Source organism: Calliopsis andreniformis, chromosome 9, assembly GCF_051401765.1.
Source record: "Calliopsis andreniformis isolate RMS-2024a chromosome 9, iyCalAndr_principal, whole genome shotgun sequence".
Classification (NCBI taxonomy): domain Eukaryota; kingdom Metazoa; phylum Arthropoda; class Insecta; order Hymenoptera; family Andrenidae; genus Calliopsis; species Calliopsis andreniformis.
This window is the reverse complement of record NC_135070.1, coordinates 2,521,471-2,545,118: the sequence shown is the minus strand read 5'-3', so window position 1 is coordinate 2,545,118 and position 23,648 is coordinate 2,521,471. Positions and strand designations below refer to the sequence as shown.

General features: G+C 33.8%; 1 protein-coding gene across 1 annotated transcript in view; it reads left to right on the top strand.

The window, feature by feature from the left end:
• Window positions 1-12,101: 12,101 nt before the first annotated feature.
• Window positions 12,102-23,648, top strand: part of Dop1 (dopamine receptor, D1) — a 154,819-nt gene continuing 143,272 nt past the window's right edge. The window contains exon 1 of the mRNA XM_076384140.1: window positions 12,102-12,133. Coding sequence (XP_076240255.1) covers window positions 12,119-12,133 — 15 coding nt within the window. The 5' untranslated portion in view covers window positions 12,102-12,118. The remainder of the gene's footprint in view (window positions 12,134-23,648) is intronic.

Sequence of the window (23,648 nt, the reverse complement as noted above, 5' to 3'; positions counted from 1 at the left end):
TTCTACATCTGTAGATATGATAAATATTGATATTATTACATACTTTTCAATGAGCCTACTGGCTGTTGCGTGATGCAATGATTTCTTTAATTCTTAAAATTGTTCATATACAGGGTATTCGACGACAAATGTCAAAAATAAGGGGTGATTATACGTGTCAAACTAAATCGAAAAATTAAGAATGACAATATTGTATTTAAGGCTTCGTTTCAGAGTCATTAATTGTTCCGAAAACGCTTAAAATTTACGCGTATTTGACTCGAGGCTTATTCTACTGACTTCAGTGTGCTGGTTCTGACCATTGCATATTAGCAGTAGAATAAGTCATAAGTCAGACATGTCTTATGCGAATTTTAGGTGTTTCCTTAATAACTAATAACTCTGAAACGGAGCATTAACATTAAACATATTCTCGTCATTTTTTATTTTCGTTTTATTTTAGCCTGTAGAATCGCCCTTTAAAATTTCTGACACCTGTCGTCGAACACCCTCTATAATTATCAAATCTACTGAATGGTAGTTAAAATATCACAGACACTAGACTAAAAAGTGAAGTTTCGAAAAAACACGATTAAAATTTTAAACAGTTATATACTTAGGTATTATATTTTGCTATGTAACTTTTTGTATTTTTAAGTGTCATATTTTTGTTATACCTATAAGTTTCTACTGGGATTATTTACAAACTATTGTAACGAGTTCTGGTCATCATTTTATGAAAAAAATTGTCAATTTTCCAAGGCCGTTAGAGTAGCATAATTTTTTAATAATTACTAAATTTATATTTATTTTTGTAGGTATATCGTCGCGTAATTTACTTAGACAGACATATGTCTGATATTCTGAGTAATTATATTCTGCCTCAAAATATATCAAATACAATGAGCTAAATCCTTTATGATTAAAATTATCTTGTTTTATACTTTTTTTGACTACTTATTCCTTACCCTTTTCCGAGAATGTGTTCAAACATTTATTAAAGCTAACGTACCAATAATTATTATTCAACAGAAAGAAGTAATACAAAATGTATTACAATTTTTTCTTGGAAAATACCTTATTATTAGGTAAAGAACATTTATTAAATGTAAAAGCTTCCATCGCTTATTTGCAGAGAATGTACATTTATATTTCATCCTATCTAATGTAAATAAGTTAACCATCAAAATATTTTCCTCCCTTCCGATTACCTTAATCGTTAACCGATGTGATGAGATTATAACATTTCTACTGTTTGAGCTTTCAGTATTTTATACAAAAATCTTGATTAATAGCATACAGAGCTTGATAAACTGCGTTTTCAATTTCCTGCATACCATCATAAATCATAATTTGTAAGAAAATAGTCATGATTCCGACGCATTATATTACAATACGAATATTATACCAAGAATTAAGATTTATAATAGTGTCATCAATTTGCAACTTATGGGGGCAACAATAAGAAATACAGCTAATTGTAAATATCACAAAGTATTTGTGAAATTTTAAGTCAGTAGTTAAAGGTTGAATCCAATCGTCTCAAACCCATTGCAACCTGTTCAGATTCTGCTTCAAAACAGTCCTATTCACTTCAACTCACTCGAAGTAATACTAACAAGGAACACTATTCGATTGATGCCAAAATTGAGAAGTTTTTTTAGTATAGATCGAAAGTATGTATCACAAAGCTTATAAAAAAAATTAAAAATGATACCGAAAGCTAGTCTGACTTTGACAAATCAACAAATGCAGGATAGTCGAATAGAAAAAAGTGAGAAAAAGAGGATGACAAAACCGTTTAAAATTAATTATCTTTATTATGTAAAATTAAATTATAATAAATAAATGATACTAAATTAGTGATAGATATTAATTAGAAAAAATTGATAACATATTAATGATAAATGAATAATATTAACGAAATTATAACAGTAGGTAATTATATTATCCATTTACATTTATAGTTTTGCCGATCAGAAGGTTCAAAAAAATGGTTGAAGCAATAATAATTTTCACAATGACTGCAGCGAGTGAACACTATTTCTTTCGTACTCTGACCAGCGAGACAGTCTAATTTAGTATCATTAATTTATTATAATTTATTTTTATATAACGAAAATGATTAATTCTGATTGGTTTTGTTATCCCCTTTCCGTCACTCTTTCGCCTTTGTCGATCTCCCAAGATCAGATTAACTTTAGGTAGCAGCTTTACTTGACATTTTCATGACTTTCTTGACACCTACTTTCGATCTATATAGACAAACTTTTCAATTTGGGCATCAGTTGAATACTGTTCCTTGTACATGAGCGACTCAAATTTGCTCCAGTTTGTCTACATTTACTCTAAGACTCATCGACTCGTTTGAATTTGCTTTAATTTCCTCTAACTTGCTTCAATTTGTTCAATCTTACACAAATATGCTCCGATTTGATAGGACCTGCTGTAATTTGCATAAACCGCTTCATAGAAGTGGCCTGATCTATACCAGCCAAGGGTTGAAATACACTGTCGTTTAAGACGGATTTTTGAATGCACATTTAAAGTGTCTTATCAGTAGTACGAGCGAATGTGAGGGGCAAACGCCCCCGAGCAGCGATATGGATTTCGTAAAATTGCGTCCTTCCGAGGATCTCATTTTGAATAGCAGCCCATTCCCATTTCGACAACGAATCCGCCAATGGAACGTCCATCTCGTTCTTCTAAGAGCATATATGTGTCGATACAAGGAATATGTTTTCATATTTATTCATGGCGTGTCAAGCTGCTTGACGCTGATTCAGAATTTGCCACGAATGAAGCAGCTCCACACGTGCACGCTTCGATCGCGCGGAAAAAATTACCTACGTCGGCTGTGTATGCGTATAAATGTCCACATCAATTCCCTTTATCCTTCTTAAAATTCGTTTCAGCAATGTCGGCTTTCATCATGGAGTCATCGAATTTAGAAACAAGATAGAAAATTTCATGAAACGCAAAATGGATTCGAACCTCGTACACGATAAGATCGAATTTAGGAATTAGAGGTATTTTATCATTGCATGCTAGGTGTGTAAACTAATACTTTAAAGGGAACTACCTGAAGTGTAAATCTCTGATTTTTATGCATATTAAAATTTATGTTTGACTATTTAAATTTGTCGAAATAATTTATTCTAGTATACAGTTTCGCACTCAACGCAGATAAACTTTAAATATAATTATTTCTTTCATAAGGTAAAAATTCAAAATTGTAAAATATCTTGTGTTTAAGTATATTGTATCTACGTGAACATTCATGAAAAAATCGATTAACATTTGATCCAAAAAATTAGTGAATTCTTGTCATTTTGTAATATATGTGTATTTTATAGTTAGTACATATTTACTGTTTCTGGCTACTCTACATACCCGTAAAATTTTATGAAAATCGGAAAATTACACTTCAGGTTATTCCTTTATTAGTAAATTAGTTGCTCTTCGGTTACTACGTTTACAAAAATAAATTTATGAATAATTTTCAGTGCGTTCCTATGATTTCTATTAGTTTGAGTTAAATATGTTTAATTCGAATTAAATAAAAAAGTTTAGATTAACTTCGTACATTATCCAAACAGTTGAACCTAGTCAGTTGAAATAAAGATAGTTCACTGATTACAATAATATTTACGTTCGTTGCTTTTACTTATATTACTTGAAAATATTTATATGAAGTAACATAACAGTCAATTAACTTTATATTTCATTATTTTCTTATTTTGCGATTTGAAATGAGAATAATCATTAAAACAATTCCAGTCCCTGTAGCGTAGCATATTTAATTACCGTAAAAAATATTTTACTATTTAGTTATTTTAGACAACAAACAATTAACTTTTGAAATTATTTTATGAAATAAAGTAAAATAATTGTATCTCAACAGTAAATAGCCAGAAAGTAAATTAATTCAAATAATATTTCAAATAATATTTCAACTAAGGTCAAAAAATTTCTTATTTTTTCTGTTTTTATATTATTATTATTATTTATTATTATGTCTAGTTTTAGTTTTTTACCTGATCATATTGTTATATGTACTTAGTTACTAATTTGTTTCATTCAATAAATTTAGCCAATAATTCTTTCACCTGTACCCCTTCATTTTAGATAGTCACTCTAATGTAATACGTATCGTATGTAATTGTTGTTAACGAGCGAAAAGGTATACTCACTTTTTCTTTTTTGTTTTCTAACATATAATGGGTGATGCCCGTTAAGTAAATAAATAAATAGATTCAAATGGTGCACAAAGAATAAATTAGATTTGTTTATGACAACATTTTTATGATAAAACTCTCCATAGTCTTTTCAGAGTTACTACTGTAGTGCAAACCATATTTACAACTTCACTAAAATGCATTAGTCAATAAATAATATTGTTTCTTAAAGTTCATAATCTAATCGAAAAATATAGCCAAACCTCATCTACTTCCAACAGGAACCTCACATGGAAAAAATAAACGGTAAACGTAGAACATATTTCATTTAAAAAAAATAAAGGTTGAAATCAACCCTCACTTACAGTTAATACAGCACAGTCAGCGTTTGCACTAACTCAAATTTTAATATTTAGTAGGGAAAAATATCCATAAGCAGCTCACTCAAATTAATTAACTAAAAAATTCTGCATTTCTGAACACCACCACAAATTATACCAATTTACAGAAAATAGCAAGGACAAAATCTCCCATCCACATATTTCTACTCGTAAAATATAATTACTCACTAAAAATGATTACTCTAAACTCTCCTCTTCCATGCATAATGTATTCATAAATGCACTCACCCTTTCCCGAGCATAACCCGCGCAGATGGTACACCAGAGGCAACCAAATCACCATGCTCACAATTAATTGCGCGTTCTAAACGTCCGCCGAAATCACACAGTGTACGTAGTTACAAACTGTTGCAGGCGCTCCGTTCACACGCATTTTCACAACGGATCAGGAGATAGCCACAGGTCGGCGCGTCCCATCGCGTAAAAACGGCACACAAAGGCCTGGTCATCGCGCGAAGATGTTATCAATTTGAAAGGTGAAACAGGACTGACGGAATACGCGATAAGTCAAAGGCCAGCTATGGCTCGGGGTCGGCAAAAAACGAGCAGGTCTGGCTCGTTTTGGGTCGTAGACGTAAACGACAGTTGGCAGGGTCGGTCGTCACGTGCCTACATTCCTCGCCTCTCCTCCTCTCTCTCGATCATCGGACATTTAATCGATATCGACGGTAATTTATTGCGTCGATAACCACGGGGATTGCGCTCTATCGGTCGGCTTTCCTCTCTTTCCGCCTGAAATCATCAATTCGTTGGTTTATTAGACGAGTCCTGATTCCAGTTCTCTTTCTGCAATTGCAGTTGATACGGGGTAACCAAGAAAGTTCTTTGTTTTGGTTGGGTTCTTTGTAATGAAAGTTAATGTTGATATAAAAATGATGGAAACCTGAGTGACAAGTATCGTAGATCAACTAGTATATTTTAACAATGTACATGCTTATATAAGTAACACTAGTTGTTTCCATAGATAATACTAGTTAAATGGAAATATGGAAATGGTAAATGACAAAGCTGTCTTTAAAAGGGTATTATCTTTTGCAGGAGTGAAACAATCGATTGTTTTTTATTGCATGTTCGTAAAGTGCAGCATCTCAAAAATGAATTTCTACAATTTTATACCCGATTTTAGACAAAGTCACTCGAAATGACAAAGTTACAGCAATTTTTAAAAAAGCGATGCACTGCTGGAAAGACTAAGCGTGTACTGCATTCGCATTTTTAGATGTTCAAAATATAAAAATTCTTTTAAAAGTTACATTGCAACCTCTTGAAATATACTCAAGTATGTATGTTTTATGCAAAGCATTATTCCTTAGTCTATAATAATCTGATAATATTTTATCCCCGAAATTTGATCTCCCATAGAAGTACTGTCTTAAATTTTAATTCTTTCAAGATAGTTGACGTATATACATAAACGTGATTATACAAAAACTAATTCTCAAACAAAAAGAATTATCAAGAAGGACTTCAGTTGACTTCCTAGTTGCGAGGACTTTTATTCTGTTCTGGATTTTAAGAAAATGGATTATGGACAATCGATCCTTCGAGACCTAGCCCAAATGCCATCATACAGGTGCTTGTTATGGTCGAAGGACGCGTTTTCATAAAAATACTAATGTTATGTGATGTGCCAGCAGGGCAGAGCAACCTAAGGGCTCAATCTGCTTGATCGTCAGCTGATGTTCCGCAGGCCGTTCTAAACAGGTTAAATAGACTATTTAGTAGAGAGAGGATAATCAGAGTCCCTAGATTACTCTTGTCAGATGAATAATTTTGGTTTCGAACGAATTCGTACTTTGAAATGGAAATTGTGATATGGTGTATAAATTATTTTGGAGCAAAGTATTACAAAACCTTTCTCAAGGAGATACCTGATGACTAACAAAATATTCATTTAACAGAAAGATTTATTATAGGCCATCCTTTGAAGGAAAAGCATTTCGAAGAATCACCCAAGAGAAACGCTTGAAAGTATCTGGACTGTTTTACTACCAGAAAGCATAAGGAATGAAACAGTCAAGGTTTTGTCATAAAGTGTTGATGTGACGGAACGAAATTGCATACGAAAATGAAACAGCTAACTCAGGACCTTCGAAAAGTAAAGAAGACAGACAAGAAAGGACTTTCCTGTTTCTCTTGAAACAGACATTCCAAGATTTCTAATTCTCGATCCATACCAAACATTTTATCTTTTAGAGTGTCAAACGCTTTCATTATGATTCATTATTTCATTACACTTCATCAATTCATTAATAATTTCATACTAATTTCGAAATAAGTCCTTCCCAAAACAAACAAATTTGAAAATCCCATTTTTATAAAATTTTGCGTGTCTAGAAATAAAAAAAAAGTGTCCTGCTAAATAGCGCAGAATCTCATACTGCAATATTTACCCCCAAAAGAACTTGTTCTCTAAAATAGAAGATATTACCTCATCTTTTTTTCTAAGGTGCATCTACACTATATGTACAATATAATATGTAACTGTTATATAACATGTAGTGTAGATCTACTTTAAAACTTATTCAGTCGATAGTTCCCCTTTCTTGACAAAAGACAATCACATGCAAAAAAAATAGATCGATAGTAAAGCATGGATTTGTGTTTATGGGAGTTGCTACTTAGTTCTGTTGCTTCTAAAAACACAATGTTTTATAAAAATAGGATTTACAAACTTCTAGCTCGGTGAGAAAACATTGTCGGGCCTCATGGAAAATTTTCTGTTTTTGTACCATTACTTCGTTTTCGTAATGTAACATCCATACTACTATCTTCTAGTATAATACGATGTATACTAATTACAATGTATATTAATACAATATATATTTTACTAAATAAAAACATGTTAAAACTCTCACATTAAAGACAATCAAATACATATTAGAGAGGAAATCGTAAAACTTGATAGATCTATTGTTCACTACATCATTCATGCATCATTTAAAATAATTATAATATCATACTGTATTTCTTATGAAGATACGTTTCTAATGTTTATTTCAATTTGCTATTTTCTACATTTATAAAAGTGTGGTATTCGCCTGTTTTCCACTAGGCTTTTAATTAAGGGGTTGATCATCAATAATTGAATATAGAGGTTTATTTTAGTGAATAAAAGATTTCTTAAAATTTTCTGTGCTTTTTTAATTTTCACCATGAAAGACCGTATAAACTTTGTTGATCGTCTGCTAAATACGATGAGTCGAACAAGCGCAGTTTAATTGTAAACGAATACGGGAAGAAATGAGGACTCTTGTGCTCGAAAGGATTGTTTCGAGCTGCCACCCTCATAGCCTGCAAAATTGGTACCGCGACCATACGAATGATCGTAATTAGAGAAATCGTGATAAATTAAAGCCAATGAAACGAGGCAATTGTATTGTATTTACGCTTGCAGTAATTCGAACTTTTGTTGACTCCGAAGAGAACGCGGATAAAGCTATACGTCCAACCCTCGACACCTCATGCCTATTGGGGGTGATTTGTATGGCACGTACGTCGAGAGAATCGAAGGGAGAGGAACATATATGTGTGTACGTCGTATCCTATAATCTTCGTTGATTCACGAACAATGTTTCTTCCCATTATGTCAACAACGATGCCACTTCTACAGTGTCTGATACGAGGGAGTTATACTACTTGCATGGGATGCTCCCTAATATGAGGAAGTACTGCATTGATGGATTTGGGAAACAAAAATAACGAGAAAAGTTCTTATGTCCAGCAGAAACTTGTTTTCGAGTTATGGTCTATTTCATTTTCCAATAATTCTTTCCGCAAGGGAAGAGCATAGTTCGATATCAGTTTGCCGTTTATCTACACGTTCAGATGGCTTGGGTCTCGCTATATTTGTATTCTACATGAGACAATCCGTATCTTGTAAGATATTTGTTGATAGGAGAACCTTTTTAAATTGAAACAAGGGAAGAGACTTAAATTTAAGTCGAAATTTTTAATGCATGCAATTTAGCGAACTAAATATTTGTATACTTTAGTTGATTAAATAAAAATGCTATTTTTACGTCTTTCGTTATTATAATCACGACGTAATATTAGAAAAATTCTGAAAAGTTATAGATTTTTATTTTTCAGATTTGCTTTTAATTAGTGCAAAGGAAATACTCAAACAATTTAATTTCGTGTTAAACTTCATATTGTTATATTTGAGCATCTTTTTACCATTATTAATCTATAACTTTTCAGAATTTTTCTAATATTACGTTGTTATTAAAATAATGAAAGATGGAAAAATAGCATTTTTATTTAATCAACTAAAGTATTAATATAAAGTATCAATGTAAATCTTAATGCAAGTACATTACTGGCCAAAAATTTAGAATCACTTGCTTCTAATACTTAGATTTTAGTTGCCTGCCCTGAACCACACCTACGGGTTAGATTTAACTTTTTTGTTTAATCATATACAGTGTGATATATGATATAATGTATAATGGTTTTCATTCAATAGTTACTGATTGTTTACCGTGAAATTACATTTAAAAAAAAATTAAACTACCCCATCTTGTTCAATCAATAGTATGAATAGTATACTTTTTCAAGTTAATAAAAATCAAATATAAAGCAGTGTAAAAATGCTCTATTCTTAAATGTAAATAATTTATACACAATTTGTGTCGAAGTAGTGTAATTCATTCGTATAAGAAAGTAATAACAGATGTCTTAACAGCTTAAATAAAGAACACAAATACTAATTATATTTTATTTTATATGTATCTTTCATTTATGTTTATTAGTTCTTTAGAATGCTGCTTCCTTCTTTATACAGGGTCTAAAAAATACAGCCTTCGATATTTTAAAGGGTGGTAAGAGGTCTAAATTGAAGCATAATGCATTAAACTTAACATAATTATATGCTAAACTGACAGGCAGAGGATTCTGCAATTTTACAGACGCATTGAAAGGCAGAAACAAAGCAGAAATGTCTTCATATATTTTGTGATATCTTCTACGATCTTGAATATCCGAGATATTTTTAGGAAATGGATCTCTGATCTTAAGAGCTTCATAGAAGTTAAATCGTAAGAGATAAAAAAATGCATTAGACCTTTTTTGCTCTATTTCTGTCCTTCAATGCATCTGTAAAATTAGAGAATTCTCTGATTGTTAATTTATTATATAGTCATGTTAACTTCAAAGTATTATTACCGCGAAACAATGGCCGATCCGACACTATGTTATAGGGCACTATGTGATCCAATTTGGATCTCCTAGCGCCCCGTAAAATATCCAAGGTTATATTTGCTATACCCTGTATATTCTTCTTGTATATGTGTTATAAAAATAATACTGGAATTGATACAGTAAAATAGGATACTTTGCTTTGTATGATCTTCGGTGTTTGGTATCTTGTTTTCTCGACTGTGTAATTCTACATAAAAATGTCTGACATTATTTAATCAAGCAAACTACAGAGAATGTAAAAACATATTTAAAAAACCAGATAAAATCTCATCTGCTGCTTACTTTTTGTACATGTATTGTTCACCAAACACTCACAAAACCTCTTTATAAAATGCTTTATAAAACGCTTATAGAATGCTGTCATGTAAAATTGGTATTATAAATTTCTGCAAACTTTTGCTCACTACATATCCACAATATATAATTTATGCTTTTTAATTGGTTGCCAAGTATTTGTATTACATATAGAAAAAATGTATATCACAAACAATAAGGTATCAACACCTACAAAAGCTATAGCAATAAGTACCCTGTTTTATACGCCTGTTTTGTTTAATCTTCCCTATACATACTGCAAGGTAAAGTCAATTTGAAATTATTATTTTCAACAATAGTTAATGTTTTCTTTACCAAAAAGAGCAAAAAATTAACGCAAGTGATTACTACTACGAAAATTTTGTGTTTATCAAAGTAATCTAAACATATTATTTTATTAAATTTAAAAAATAGTTCCAAACTCTTTGCAGGTCACAATTTATAGTATTCAACTTAATCAAATAAATACCTATCTATTTCAATAAATTTAATAAAGAAAGTATTCTATAGTTATTATTATCATTATTATTATCATTATTATTATCATTATTATTATCATTATTATTATCATTATTATTATCATTATTATTATCATTATTATTATCATTATTATTATCATTATTATTATCATTATTATTATCATTATTATTATCATTATTATTATCATTATTATTATCATTATTATTATCATTATTATATGTTTATAACTATGTTTTGTTAACAAAATTTAAAGAAAACATAAATTAACAATCATAAGTTGTTCCAAGTGTAAAATATGAACTGCACATTCTTCAACTGTTTGCGTCTTTCTGTAGCTAATAAATTTGGAAAATAAATAGGCGAAATATGTTTGTATCTCGAAGACTGAACTCAAAATTTAACGCATTCAATTAAACACAATAAATGCTCATTTATAATAGTAGCTTTATCTAAAGAAAAATTTACTTTTCAATTTCCAATTGTTTTGACAACAATGCACTTTTACAAAGAATTTGAAAAGTTATAATCAAAAATTTTAGGTGAGCTAACAAGATAGGATAAAAAATGAACATATTTCAACATTTTAGATCTATTTTTCTCAAATTTAGACCTCAAAATTTATGAAGCTAAAAATCTCTAATAGATTTTTTAAAGATCAGAATATTCCTAATGTTTTCATAACTTAAACATAATATTATATTCCATTCTAAATTGGCAGATGTTCAATCAGTAATATACCCCAATCATAAAAGTTGGATATTGAATCCTCTAAAAAATATTGGTTTAAACAGAGCTAACAATACCTGCATCTACCAGTTGAAATTGTTTTAAAAACAATTGTCACATGTTAGCCATTCTTACTTCATTTAAGAATTTTTCTCTAATAAGCACCTTCTTACGTTGAAACCATATAACCTAAACTCTAGCAACTTGTTGCACACAGACTAATCTACCTTACGCTCAAAATCGATCACAAATTCTACATAGCATCAAATCCACACAATACCTTGTCAACTCAATCCCTTAATTTGAACACCCTCCAAAAGATCCAGCCCCGAGAATAAAATGAAACTAAAATCAAAAAGGAAGCTCTACTTGCTACCCAATTGTTAACTAAAATCATTCGCCTCGTAACTCATCAACGAGACTCACCCTGCAACTACACACAGTCCAGGAAGATGCAAAAATCCTCATTAGCGTTAACGGTTTGCCGTCAAAAGTAACGAGCAACGACGAAAGTGGAAAGAGGCGAGAAGATGCTCCGTTCGTTCGGAATAGACGCCCTTAAGAGAATAATCCGAAACTGGAGGGAGAATGATCCCAGCAAAAACAGCAGGTCGTTGTCGAGAACGTGGTCGGCCGATCCAGCCGCTTTTTCGAGGGAGCGAGCACTAAGGCGAGAGGGTAGGAATCGGGCAGAAGGGGGATGGCGGATGCTGAGAGGGACAGAGACGGCGAGTGACTCGAAGGGGGTTGGAGGGGATGACGGAGGGGGTGAGAGGAGGCTGTGCTCGGGGTGCGGAAGAGTCAGTGCGCGGCGAGGCGCGCCAGCTGCCGCACGTCATGATTCTACCCCAGGTGAGCCACGAACTTACCCTGAAACGCCAGCACGCTCTCTCCAGTTCAAACGGGACCGCCGAAATTCGTGACAGTCCATGTACATATTGTGGGTGGAAAGAGTATAGTGAGGCGCCGAGAGGCACGCTCGAGTGACGTGTGAACCGAATCTCCTGGAAATAACAGTCGAACGCATTTCTCTTCGTCGCTAACCGAAGGAGTACAGAGGCTCGGAACGTTCGCCGTGAACCCTCGACCGGTGTCCGAGAGAGCCAAGGGAAACGTGGCTCGGGCCCTCGACTTCCGGCGCGCTGCTCCTCGTCCCCCATCGCTTCCGGGACCTCGCTATATCTCTTCCGCCCACAATTGCGAACTTCTCGAAACACGGCCGTCCCTCACACCCATCGTGCATGAGTGACAAAGCAGTTTCTTCTTCACGTTGTTCGACTTGTTCCTTTCGATTCACACCAGCACGATATCAAAAGCATGACTCTCTCCCTTTATGTCTCTGTATTCTCGTTCCCCTTCGTTATCCACGGTTCTCCATTCGCGCGTCGTGACTGCTAGTGCCCGCCGTCGGGACGGCGCTCGTCCGTCGAGAGTGTCGATCTATCGACGGTGATCAAGACGAACGAGGAGGACCACCGGAGCCGAGTGGGCCGATCGAGGAATCGGCGCGCGTCGATCGCGCCGCGTGCAAGAAGAGAGTCCTCTCGCCCCGTGTCCGTGGTGAGAAGAAAAATATGTACGTCTGCATATGGAGAGGATTGTTGTTGTCGACCCCCGACGTGTGTCCGTGGCAACATAGTCTCGGCGAAACTTTTTAACGACTTAGTTCGCTCGCTTTTACGAGGCGGCCCCGCGTATACGCGAGAATGAGCGACGTTGCGCGAGAACGCGTCACCCTATCGGCCTCCAACCTCGGCCCGGAGCGTAAAGTGATTTTACACGGTGGAAAACAAACTTTATTTCTCGATTCACTTAACGTGGGACGCTTTGTTTGCCCCGCCGGTAATTGATAGTCCGGCCGATCGTGAATTAATCTTTTACGCGCGGCGAAGCGTGACGCGGATATACCAGCGGCGAAAACTGGAATTTTCGCGCCCCCCGGTCACTCGAGCCGCGCGAGTAATGTATACAGTGGATCACGCTCGTTTGGGATACCAGTGCGTTTCGGGACAATTAAACGGGTGCACCGTGAATGCCAAGTGTTCATGGGAAATGGATTATTCTTTTTACTGCTGCTGGTGGTCAGCGAACAAGTTGCCGCCACTTCGCGATGGTATTTCATTCAAACGATGCTTTTATGTCTCGTTTGTCTTGAGGCAGACATCTACTTGTGACAATTTCAGTTGGTAGAATATATCGAGAATGGGATAGTCGGGAACCAAGATATATGTACAGTGATTCACGAATTTGTTTGTGAAGGATTCTTAATTCTCAGCTGGTATGGTGTCAGTGTTATTACAATGAAGTGCGGTCATTGAGATGCCAGTATGAAAAGTAGTTTATGATAGTATCACAATAATTCTTAACTTTGCAGTTGATTAATCTCCGTGAGTTATTTATGAATAGTTGACCTAAGGGTTGATACACTGTGGATGATTATGGATGTATGGGAAATTTAAATCTATAAAATAGTACAGAATATATATAATACGCAAAAAAATACAACTGTTTAAATTCCATTTAGATTTCATTTATTTTATTGTGCTTATAGTGATATGAATCTGCATAAATATCCGTAATTTAATTATGTATTAAATTCACATGCTTAGATTCTAAAGATGTTTTCCATTTTTAAATAAAATTCAAAAAACTGAGCAACACTTGAACGTGATAATTGGAAGGAAAGTAATTAACAGAAAAAAATATACATTGGTAGTTTTCGTATTTAAAGAACACTTCTGATACTTGAGAACGAATTTGTGAGTTGCTGTACTTATTAAGGTTTAACATAAAATAGAGAATCTCTCAGTTTTCTATTCCGATCCTATAGTACATTGTCTACTATAGGCTAACATCTAGATATTACATTGATAGTATTTCCTCTTTTACTATTTGTCCCAAGTAAACAACTAGAGTCGACTTGAGGAAAAGTGATACCTGTGAGTGGCAGGAGGCTAGTCACTACTTGTCGACAACGAAGCTAACAAATTGAACAAACGACTATCGTGAGGGGGGATCTATTGTGATTAAGTGAAAAAACAAATTGTTAAGCGTAACGTCATTAAATGCAAAAACAATGTAAATTTTTTGTATGCTAATCTTTGCACCTCCTCTACTTTATCGATCATATGTCACTGTTGTTGAGTAACACAGTTTTGTTGCGTTCCATGAATATACATACGTACATTCAAAAGAGCAAGAACACGTGTGTAGTTTATGTAGATTCGTACTACTGATTGTGAATGCAAAAGTATTAGTTTCGCAGATCTTCAGATGACTCCAGACATTTACAATCTAGAAGAAATGTTACTCATTCTTTGACTTTATGTGATTTGACTATACGTATAGTACTTCTTTGCAATAAGTTCATAAGAAACTCCTTCATTTCATGGATTCTCTTTATTGATTCAGCTTAACTTTTACTGTCACATCTTCGATAACACAAAAACATCCTACCTGACAAGCTGCTCAAAAAGTATATGTTTCAAAAACACTCTACAGAGTATAGTCAGGGATTGATTAACTTTCATTTTCTTGAACCATCACATAACCTTCCTCGATGCAAAACTTTTTGGCGATAGAGTAGTGGCATTAAAATCGCAGCACTCCTTAAAAATATAGTTTATTGAATATGTAAATCTATGACTAACGTGGTAGATAGACAAAATAATTTATAAATCAAATCTTTAGATAAAAAGGATAAATCAAACTCTTAACTAAACCCTTTAAGGATTAACATTTTCATAACCTTATAAAAAGTGCTTAAATATACTCGGATTTGTGCGTTAAGTGGTTAATTTAATTTCTTTACGGGACAAACAGCATAAAATTATAAAGACAACAAACAAAAAACATAATTCGAATACATCTATATAAAAGACTATGTCATGTGAAGTGAGAAAAAAAAAATGTTTTTGATGGAAAAATAGAAAATATATATGTCAAAAACTAATTAATATTATTTACATAATATTCAATAACATAGACAGTTCCATTCACGTGAAATTGAATCAGAAACATTGATACTTTTAAGTCGTTGTACCTTTCACTGTTACGGTATTTAAAATTTATTTAATCCTTTAAAATCTCTGCCCTGCATATGCTTGAAACTATTCTCCAGCGTGTCTCAGCCGAAGTTTTCCTTCAATGTCGATTAACAGGCTCTCGAATGGCTAGATCACGATGTGTCATTGCATCGATGTCGTCAATTACTCTCCAATTCTTCTGCCTTTGGTTATCCCTCAAAATCGCTAGGAATCGTTGAAAAGGGAATAGCGAGATCAAAAGTCCCCGCTGAAGTATTTTGAAATATTAAACAAGCATCCCACAATGGAGAAGATCCACGCGCGGAAAATGAATGTCTTCTCGGCAGCGGGAACTCAATTTTGCGGAGATGCGATGAAAAGGGAGGCGTTATGAACGACGAGGGCCGCGAGAGGTTCCACGGCTGCGGCATCCCTGGGAATCCTGAGAATTGTTCCTCGGATCGACCGTCCAAAATGCTGACAGTGGAATTCATATCCGCGGCGGTGAAACGCCGTGACTTTGTTTAGAGGCCGCCTCCCCGTGATATTTAACCGCCCCTGGCACGTTTTACATTTCCAACTCGTTTGCTTCTCGGAACTACCAGTACGTAGGTGCCCCCGACTCTCTGGCCCTGAGGGACGCGAGAAAAAGGGGAAAAAGGGGCGCGAGGCTCGACGACGGTCACCTTCTGCTGCCCTGAACTTTCTCGAAACTTCCGAAAATTGTTTCGATTCGATCGAAAGCAAAGGCGAAAGTTTGTTTAATTCCGGCTGCTTTTGATGGGCAACCATAGCGCAACGCGTTTCCCAGCGCCAAAACTTTCACCACCCGCGCTTTCATTGTGTTTCCGTGACTTCCGCGGCCGCTCGATAAAGAGATTCACGTAATTGGAGGGATTCGATTCTGTTCGAGAGGCTCTCAGGGATTAACTTATATAGAAGGGATAGGTACTATATGTGTACGAACGTGATAATCTTGAGAATTGATTAACATATTTCAGCGATTGAGATATCGTTTTAACCAAAACTTGAAGCTATACATTTTGATATACAGTGGCGTGCAATGGTACTGAGCCACGACAGTGTCTCATATACATACCAATGGCCAAAAGTTTGGCAGCAGTTAACACATTCAAGATCGATGACCCATTCGTTGAGTCATGCGATACTTCTCCCCTTAGACGAAAACCTATCGTTTAGGTCATTTTTACCTATTAAATGCGATGACCACTGGGAGTAGTTTTCTTAATACATGCTGATGTCGAATCTAGTAAATACAGTCTTTTAAAATCGAGTCCCAGATGTTTTATTACACTCAATCTTCTATGCTGTAATGGTTCATATACGTTACAGAATTAACACAAAAATAACAAAAAATTTGCTCTTATAAAATTGTTGACTTATCAAAATAATCACTACTTTTTAATAACTTCCAAACAGCTCAAAATCGACTGACAAAATGATAGCAAATATGAATATAATAATTGTGTAGGATTCTATTTACTGTAAAACATGTTTCTGTCTAAAAGAAGAAATAAAAACTGAACAATAGTGAAAGAGGTTGTTGAAAATATAAATGTTCTATGTAAATTAATTAGAACAAGAAATTTAATAGGTGGTTACGTCCCACCAATCAGAAAAAAAGTTTTGGTTTAAGAAAAAATGACTGTTTCCAAACTTATGACTGATAATATATGACGTTACATGATAATTTCGTTGTGAGAGAATATCTTGTGATCCTAATCATTTTTTATTTTAGAAACATATGAACAAATAAATTCTGCTCTTTATATTTGTGCAAATGAAAAGCACTAAAAACAAACCATAATTTACACGCCACTGTGCATCACAACCTAAATCTATGATCCTCACAATTTTCAAATTTAAAGATCGCAATCACTTACTTTATAGTCATATTTAAGGTTAAATGTGACACATTAAAGTTAAAACCTCGAAGTCCATGGCTTTCTTCAAACTACAACTACATAATTGAAAGTATCTATCGTTGAAAAACATGGTGCGCAGCAAAGTTCTATAATTGGGGGACCTTTATTATTGAATTCCTTACATTTGATATATTCCGTCATTTTCCATCTCATATCAAAGAAGACGAAAATAATTCAACAAATTCCTTGTTTGAAGTACTGAAGCAGACAAAATAGCAAACAAAAGGTCTAGATTCGAATGTTAAAAATGTAATACTCGTTTATGTATTATAGATTACTTTAACGTTTACCATATATAAACAAATTTTCAGTACACTAGTGCATTATTTTGAGTAAAAACTTTGCTTTAGAAAACCTCCTCCAGAAACGGTTAACAGCTATACATATATGTTATCGGTACAGACTGAAGAATGTGTTTTTCTTTGAGGAAGGAAAAAACGTAGACCTACAGAATTGGGAGCAGGGGAATGCTCCTCGGAAAGCGACCTCGACGATATAAACCTGATTTACTTGAACGATTCGATTTCCAGGAAGCGATGGAAATGTTATGAGACATTATGCTGCGGAGGGAAATTCCGCCCTATCGAAAAGAGAGTACCTACTTCGAGTGTACAACGATAACTCGGAGAGTGAAGACTTTTTGAATATTAAAGAGTAATAATAGCAGTATCATGCAATGATAACATCTTTAATTGAACAATGAGATCGCGTAAAAGTCTTGCAGTGTGTTTAAACGTGTATAGTAGGATACTTGTCCATATTTATGTACTTGTCTTCTTTTTTGTACCTTCAGATTGAAATCATTTTTAAAAGAAGAATTTTTATTGAAAATGTACTTATTTTTTTATAAGCTTACATGTTAATAAGTAAGCTTGAATAAAGAAAATAATTCATCATTTTATATATAAAAGTCCTGTTTTCATGAATGATATTAATTCGAAGGTGCAGAATTAGGTGTGGGCATAAAAATATGAACAAGTACTCTAGATGAAAAAGTGCGTGTAAATGAAACGGATGTAAAAGAAAAAGAAAAGGGGTGGGTAATCGATATTACGATGTATCGCTCTGTGCTACAGTATATTGAAAACTTCGTGATCTAATCCAGAAGTGTAGAGTATTTCCTCGTTGAGAACTCGCGGTTTTCTATCAACGCTAAAAAATTAATTAACTTATGTCGTAAAGTCATGATTCGTAAAATGTCGTAAAATTTCATGTATTGATTTCTAAAATGTTTCTTAGCAGTTGTTACAATTTTCTTATATTAGTCAATGAAAATCCACTACCTAGATAGGTTTTAAATTTCAAAAGAAAGTGATATGTGAATGTCAAAATTCTTCAGTTTCTTAAAGATTAAATACAAACAGAAAACAGTGTTACATAAAACGAAAAAGAAGAAGAGGTACAACAAATTTACGAGGGGAACCTCTCAAGTATATCTCGCCTTTTAAATAGCTCTTAACCAGTCTGTAGAATACGTCAAGCGGAACTTGCCAATACCCGTTTTAACCACCAATGCTAAATAGTTTACGAGGTGTTAATGATTAAAGCTATTAACATAAATAATGGATACTAAAAATAATAAGTAAAATAAATAATAGAATAGAATTGCTACAAGTAATAACAAAAAGTAGTAGTAAAACTAATGTAAAAAAAAATCTGCGATGAGGAGACTCAAACTTTAAGTAACTTTAATTGTTAATATCTCGGAAACTCTTGAACGTTGGCAGCTAAAAGGGTTATTGGCGTATTCAGTTTGATAAACTCTATAAACTGGCCAAGGGCCATTGTTATAAATTGTAAAGTGTATAACTGTATAAGTATACTGTATATATGTATAAATTTTAAAGTTATAAATTTTAAAGTTATAAATTTTAAAGAATAGCATAAACGGAAGAAAGCATAAGAAAGTGAAAGTCAAAGGCGAACGTTACGAGAAAAGAAATTTAATCAAAGACCAAAAGTAAGCAAAATTGGAAACTGAGGAAGAAAAGGGAGAAAAGAAGGAAGCAAAAAAGAAACAGAGATACTTGCAAAAAACACGAACATAGCTGAGGAAAATGGTGACCGATTTAAAGCAGACGGTTTCGGTCAACTTGCGATTTGATCCAGCTATAGAGAACATTGCATGGAGGAATAGAATTCAAAAAAGAAATCCCTATTCGACAGGGACCGCAGTCGAGATGCCACGCCGTCACCCATAGATTTTTTCATTTCCATTGAGTAGTTCAATCGAAACAAAAAGAAAAAAAATATTCCTTCGCTATTTTTGCGTTCGACCAAACCCTTTGATCGGGTTTAGTTGGTTTGGAATGGTGACCTACGCGATTTGATCGTTCTGGAATTGCCATTTATTAATATCAATAAATGAGAGCAGAATTTTAGGATTTAAGGAGTCGAGTATATCTTCAAGGACGAAGTCCAAATTTCTTAATTCACCTAAGTTCGATCGAGACTATATCGAAGAGATGCGAAAGGGGCTATAAAGTTAACTGAGTAAACTCTTAGCTTGCTACGCACCCCTAATCTTCTTGAGGATTCGTGAGAGACGTGACTTCTGCTCCTTGACCCGACACAGAAAACAATTTCTTTGTAATTACAAATCAGCTAGTCGACGTTTCCTCTACAATCTGCTGACAACAGAGAAGTCCAATTTTTGTAACTGAATCACGTTCGGTTTTATTAGGAGGGTTTATAGGTTCGATTTTCGTTTCGTTTTCTATTCCAGCTTCTTCCGAGGCTGGGGGGAAGGTTCAATAATGTAACGAGAGCGCTTTTATCCACTGATATGACGAAGTATACTCTGCTTACTGAACTAAAGTATGCAAATTATTGGATTCAATCTTTTCATATTTTCGTTAATTTCCTGAAGGGATACTGGGAAATGTTAATTTAAAACTAGTATTTTGAGTTAAAGCAGAAACCATTATTTCTCTACATCACGTTTTTTAGCAAAAGTGTCATTCTTCATTACTCTGATAGAAATAGGAGTACGTTAATTAGTGATACTTCTATCGTCAACATACATCGCTCTCGTATATCAAGTTATGAAAAAGTTTTCGCGTATTATTACGTATACCTTGTATTTTAAAACCAACGTCATTTGTTAAATAAGTTGTAGACTAGATAGTAAACTGATAACCAGATTAAGAGCGTTTATGTATTTATGGGAAATTTAAGTATATCAAAAAAATGAAATATACTAAAAAAATTAACCGATACTATTATCCATCTCTTACGCTTCCTGTTTTTACATAACTTAAATCTACTAATTCGCAAATCTCTGTACATCATGCAGAAATATACAAGTAGATGCAATTTCAACTTGAAAAATTCGATAAAAAGATCCCATGAATCTACAACTTTCAAAAGCATTCACAAGATTCTGGACAAAAAGATCCTCCAAATTTAAAAGAAGCAGCTCCACATTCAAAGTCCCCAATGTGTGCACCTTTCGTTTCACTGAAATCGAGAGCCATTTTCCTAGTCAACAGAGTCAGGAATCGAGACAAACGTCATTTCAGGCGCCACCGCCACTTATCAACGAATAATCTGATAGATTATCTGTCTGGCCAGCGATTGCACGCAAACTACTTCCGGTTAGCGAAGCAGTGTTCGCGGCGGTCTGCGCCTGTTGCGCTCGTGTTAAGGCCGCAACTTTGCTATCAATTACCCCCAAAGGGGGGATGATAATCTGGCAAAACTGACTTCTCTAGTCTCTCAGACAACGATTGCTAACATTGTTAGCGGGCCAAATCAACAGGGAGCGCAAAGAAGGCTCGAGCTAATTTCACTTCTGAAGGTTCTACAGTGTGCAATTGAGAGCAAGTAGTGTATCGTGTGGCTTTCTGTATGCTGTTCTGAAATTCTGGGAAAGGATACGATCGAAGCAGTTTCCAACGATCGATTTCGTACAGTTTCTCTGTCTTCTCGTTTTCCATCTTCATTTTTATGTTCCTTTGTTCCTCCCATGACTTTATCCTGCTTTTCTTACTGCGTTCCTTTACCAAGTCTCACTGTGCAGATTGAATGTAGGTCGAATCTACGTTGGGTTCGAGTTAGGTGAACATCAAGGGGTCTACCCTTCGTTCCCGCTTCACTTAATAAAATGTGATCGTCCGTTTATACTCGTACTTTCCCCTCTTTACCGCTTTGCATAGAGCCCGCTCGATTAACCATCAGCGGTTACCATGAATTCTGTTAACCTTGTGGTGTCGCTGGATTTATACGGCTCCATTTGGAAAGGATTTATTAGAGTTCAAAGATTTATAACTACACTATTGCAGAAATACTGTCACAAATCGAAAGTATGCAAAGTTTCTAGAATAACGAAAGGAAAATTTCTGTTTGCAAAATTAGTTAATTATAACATTATGAAATATGTACCATCGATCAGTAATTTAAAATCATATTATCAATTTTATTGAAGTTATACTTTAAACAGGGTACGTACGTTTAACTCGAAGTTAATATTCTGACCAAGAATTACAATGTTTATTTTTCCAATATAATCGAATTATTTGATACAGTTTTATTTTTTCTTATATTGTGTGTATAAGATAACTTTATTTAAAGTTCATTTTCATTTGCCTTAATTTAGAAAGGGATTTCCAATTTTTGGCCGGTAATGTAACAATAGTTAATATTTATTCAAAAATCCATTATTTCGAATTAATAGTGATGGTAAATCTATGTATTGGAAAATATTTTACGTATTTAAATGAAAATCATAAATTTTTTTACTAACAATACCTTTTTGTTTGAGTGCGATATGTAAAAACGTAAGCTTTGATGATTTAAATGCTTTAATTTGGAGCTCAACAGATTATTAATTATAATTCGAATGAGAATTATAACCATTGGAGATTTCAAGAATATTTTATGTTACACTTTTTTTTACTTATTTTATAATCTTGTGATTCAATATAAGCAGCTAACTTATAGAAGGGAAGAAGTATTCATAAAGACTAAATATTACAATGATAACTCATTTCTGTTTTATAAAGGGTGAAAATCAAAAAATAAGAAGACATTTCATATAAGCTTGTTGATAAGTTGTGAGTTTATAAGGAGTAAATACTGCACCTCCAATTTTACCTACCAGTATCTGCATATAATACAATATTTACCAGAACCTACTGATATTTCCCTAATTCTTTAATATTACCTTAAATATTTAACTTGAATTAAAAATTTTAAACTTAATATATCATCGGTACACGTAATTTAAAAGTATTTTCTCCATAGGAAGTATATGATGAACTAGAAACATTATTTGACTATCAAGAGATGAATTAAATCTGGAATTATGACTGGCGCGTGCACTGAGAATTGTTTTGCACATGCAACTAAAAGTATATCATTGATCCAATAAATTGCAATGCAGAAAAAACATAGAATTAATCCCAGATACTGTTATCAAAATGCGTAAATAGCAACCTAAAGATAGAGTCAAATGCATTGAACGTGGTTGGTCAGAAATATTAGCATAATTATATTATTAATTTCACTAGTTAGCACAGTTAGAAACGATAAGAAGTACATTTTTCAATAGTAACTGCTAAAATAAAGTAAAATTAATTAATTAATTAATTAATCAAATTCAAAACTTGAATATCTCTTGACGCCCAATTGTTCTGAATTTCATTAGAATATCATTAAATCATAACTCGAGTTTCACTTTTAATCTTAATCCTGCCGCACTCTTATCTTTAATGCACCAAATAATCAAAACTTTGAATAACACAGAATATAACTACTCAAAATCCATTTCATTTCTCATGAATACAAAGAACTACCACCGTACTTGGAATAAGTAATTGAAAATACTCCACCACCTCAATATTCACGCAAACATTTGCCATTCGTTAAAAAATTTATTTACCGAAGGTTGACTGTATCACTAAAGTTGGCATTAACTATATTCAGTTAAAATATTTTTACGAGATTCCTGTAATACAACTCCTAAGATTGTTGCTACAAAGTACAACAATAATCTATATAAAAATTGAAATCGATTGAATAACAGGAAGTAAAAAATACAAAATTTTCAAATTCAACATATCACAACTCTCTGTTATCCGATCAATTATAAATTTTACCCACATTATTTTTTCATCAAACGATACAAGCTTAGGAGGTGTCCCAAAAAATTCGATATTTGAAAAGATTCGCCTTGCTGTGTCACCTATTCTTTGGTCGAACTTTAAACCCCTACATTACTCTATTCGTAAATTTTGAACTCCCCGTGTAACCTCGTTTGGAAACAATTTAATTCCCCAATGAAAAGTTAATTCCCGTTGGGGAGGCAGAGTTGATAAACAATCTACGCTCACAGTGGCGTCAGATCGATTTCGGATTACCCAGGAGTGTATACTCAGCGTTAAGATCGACAAACTC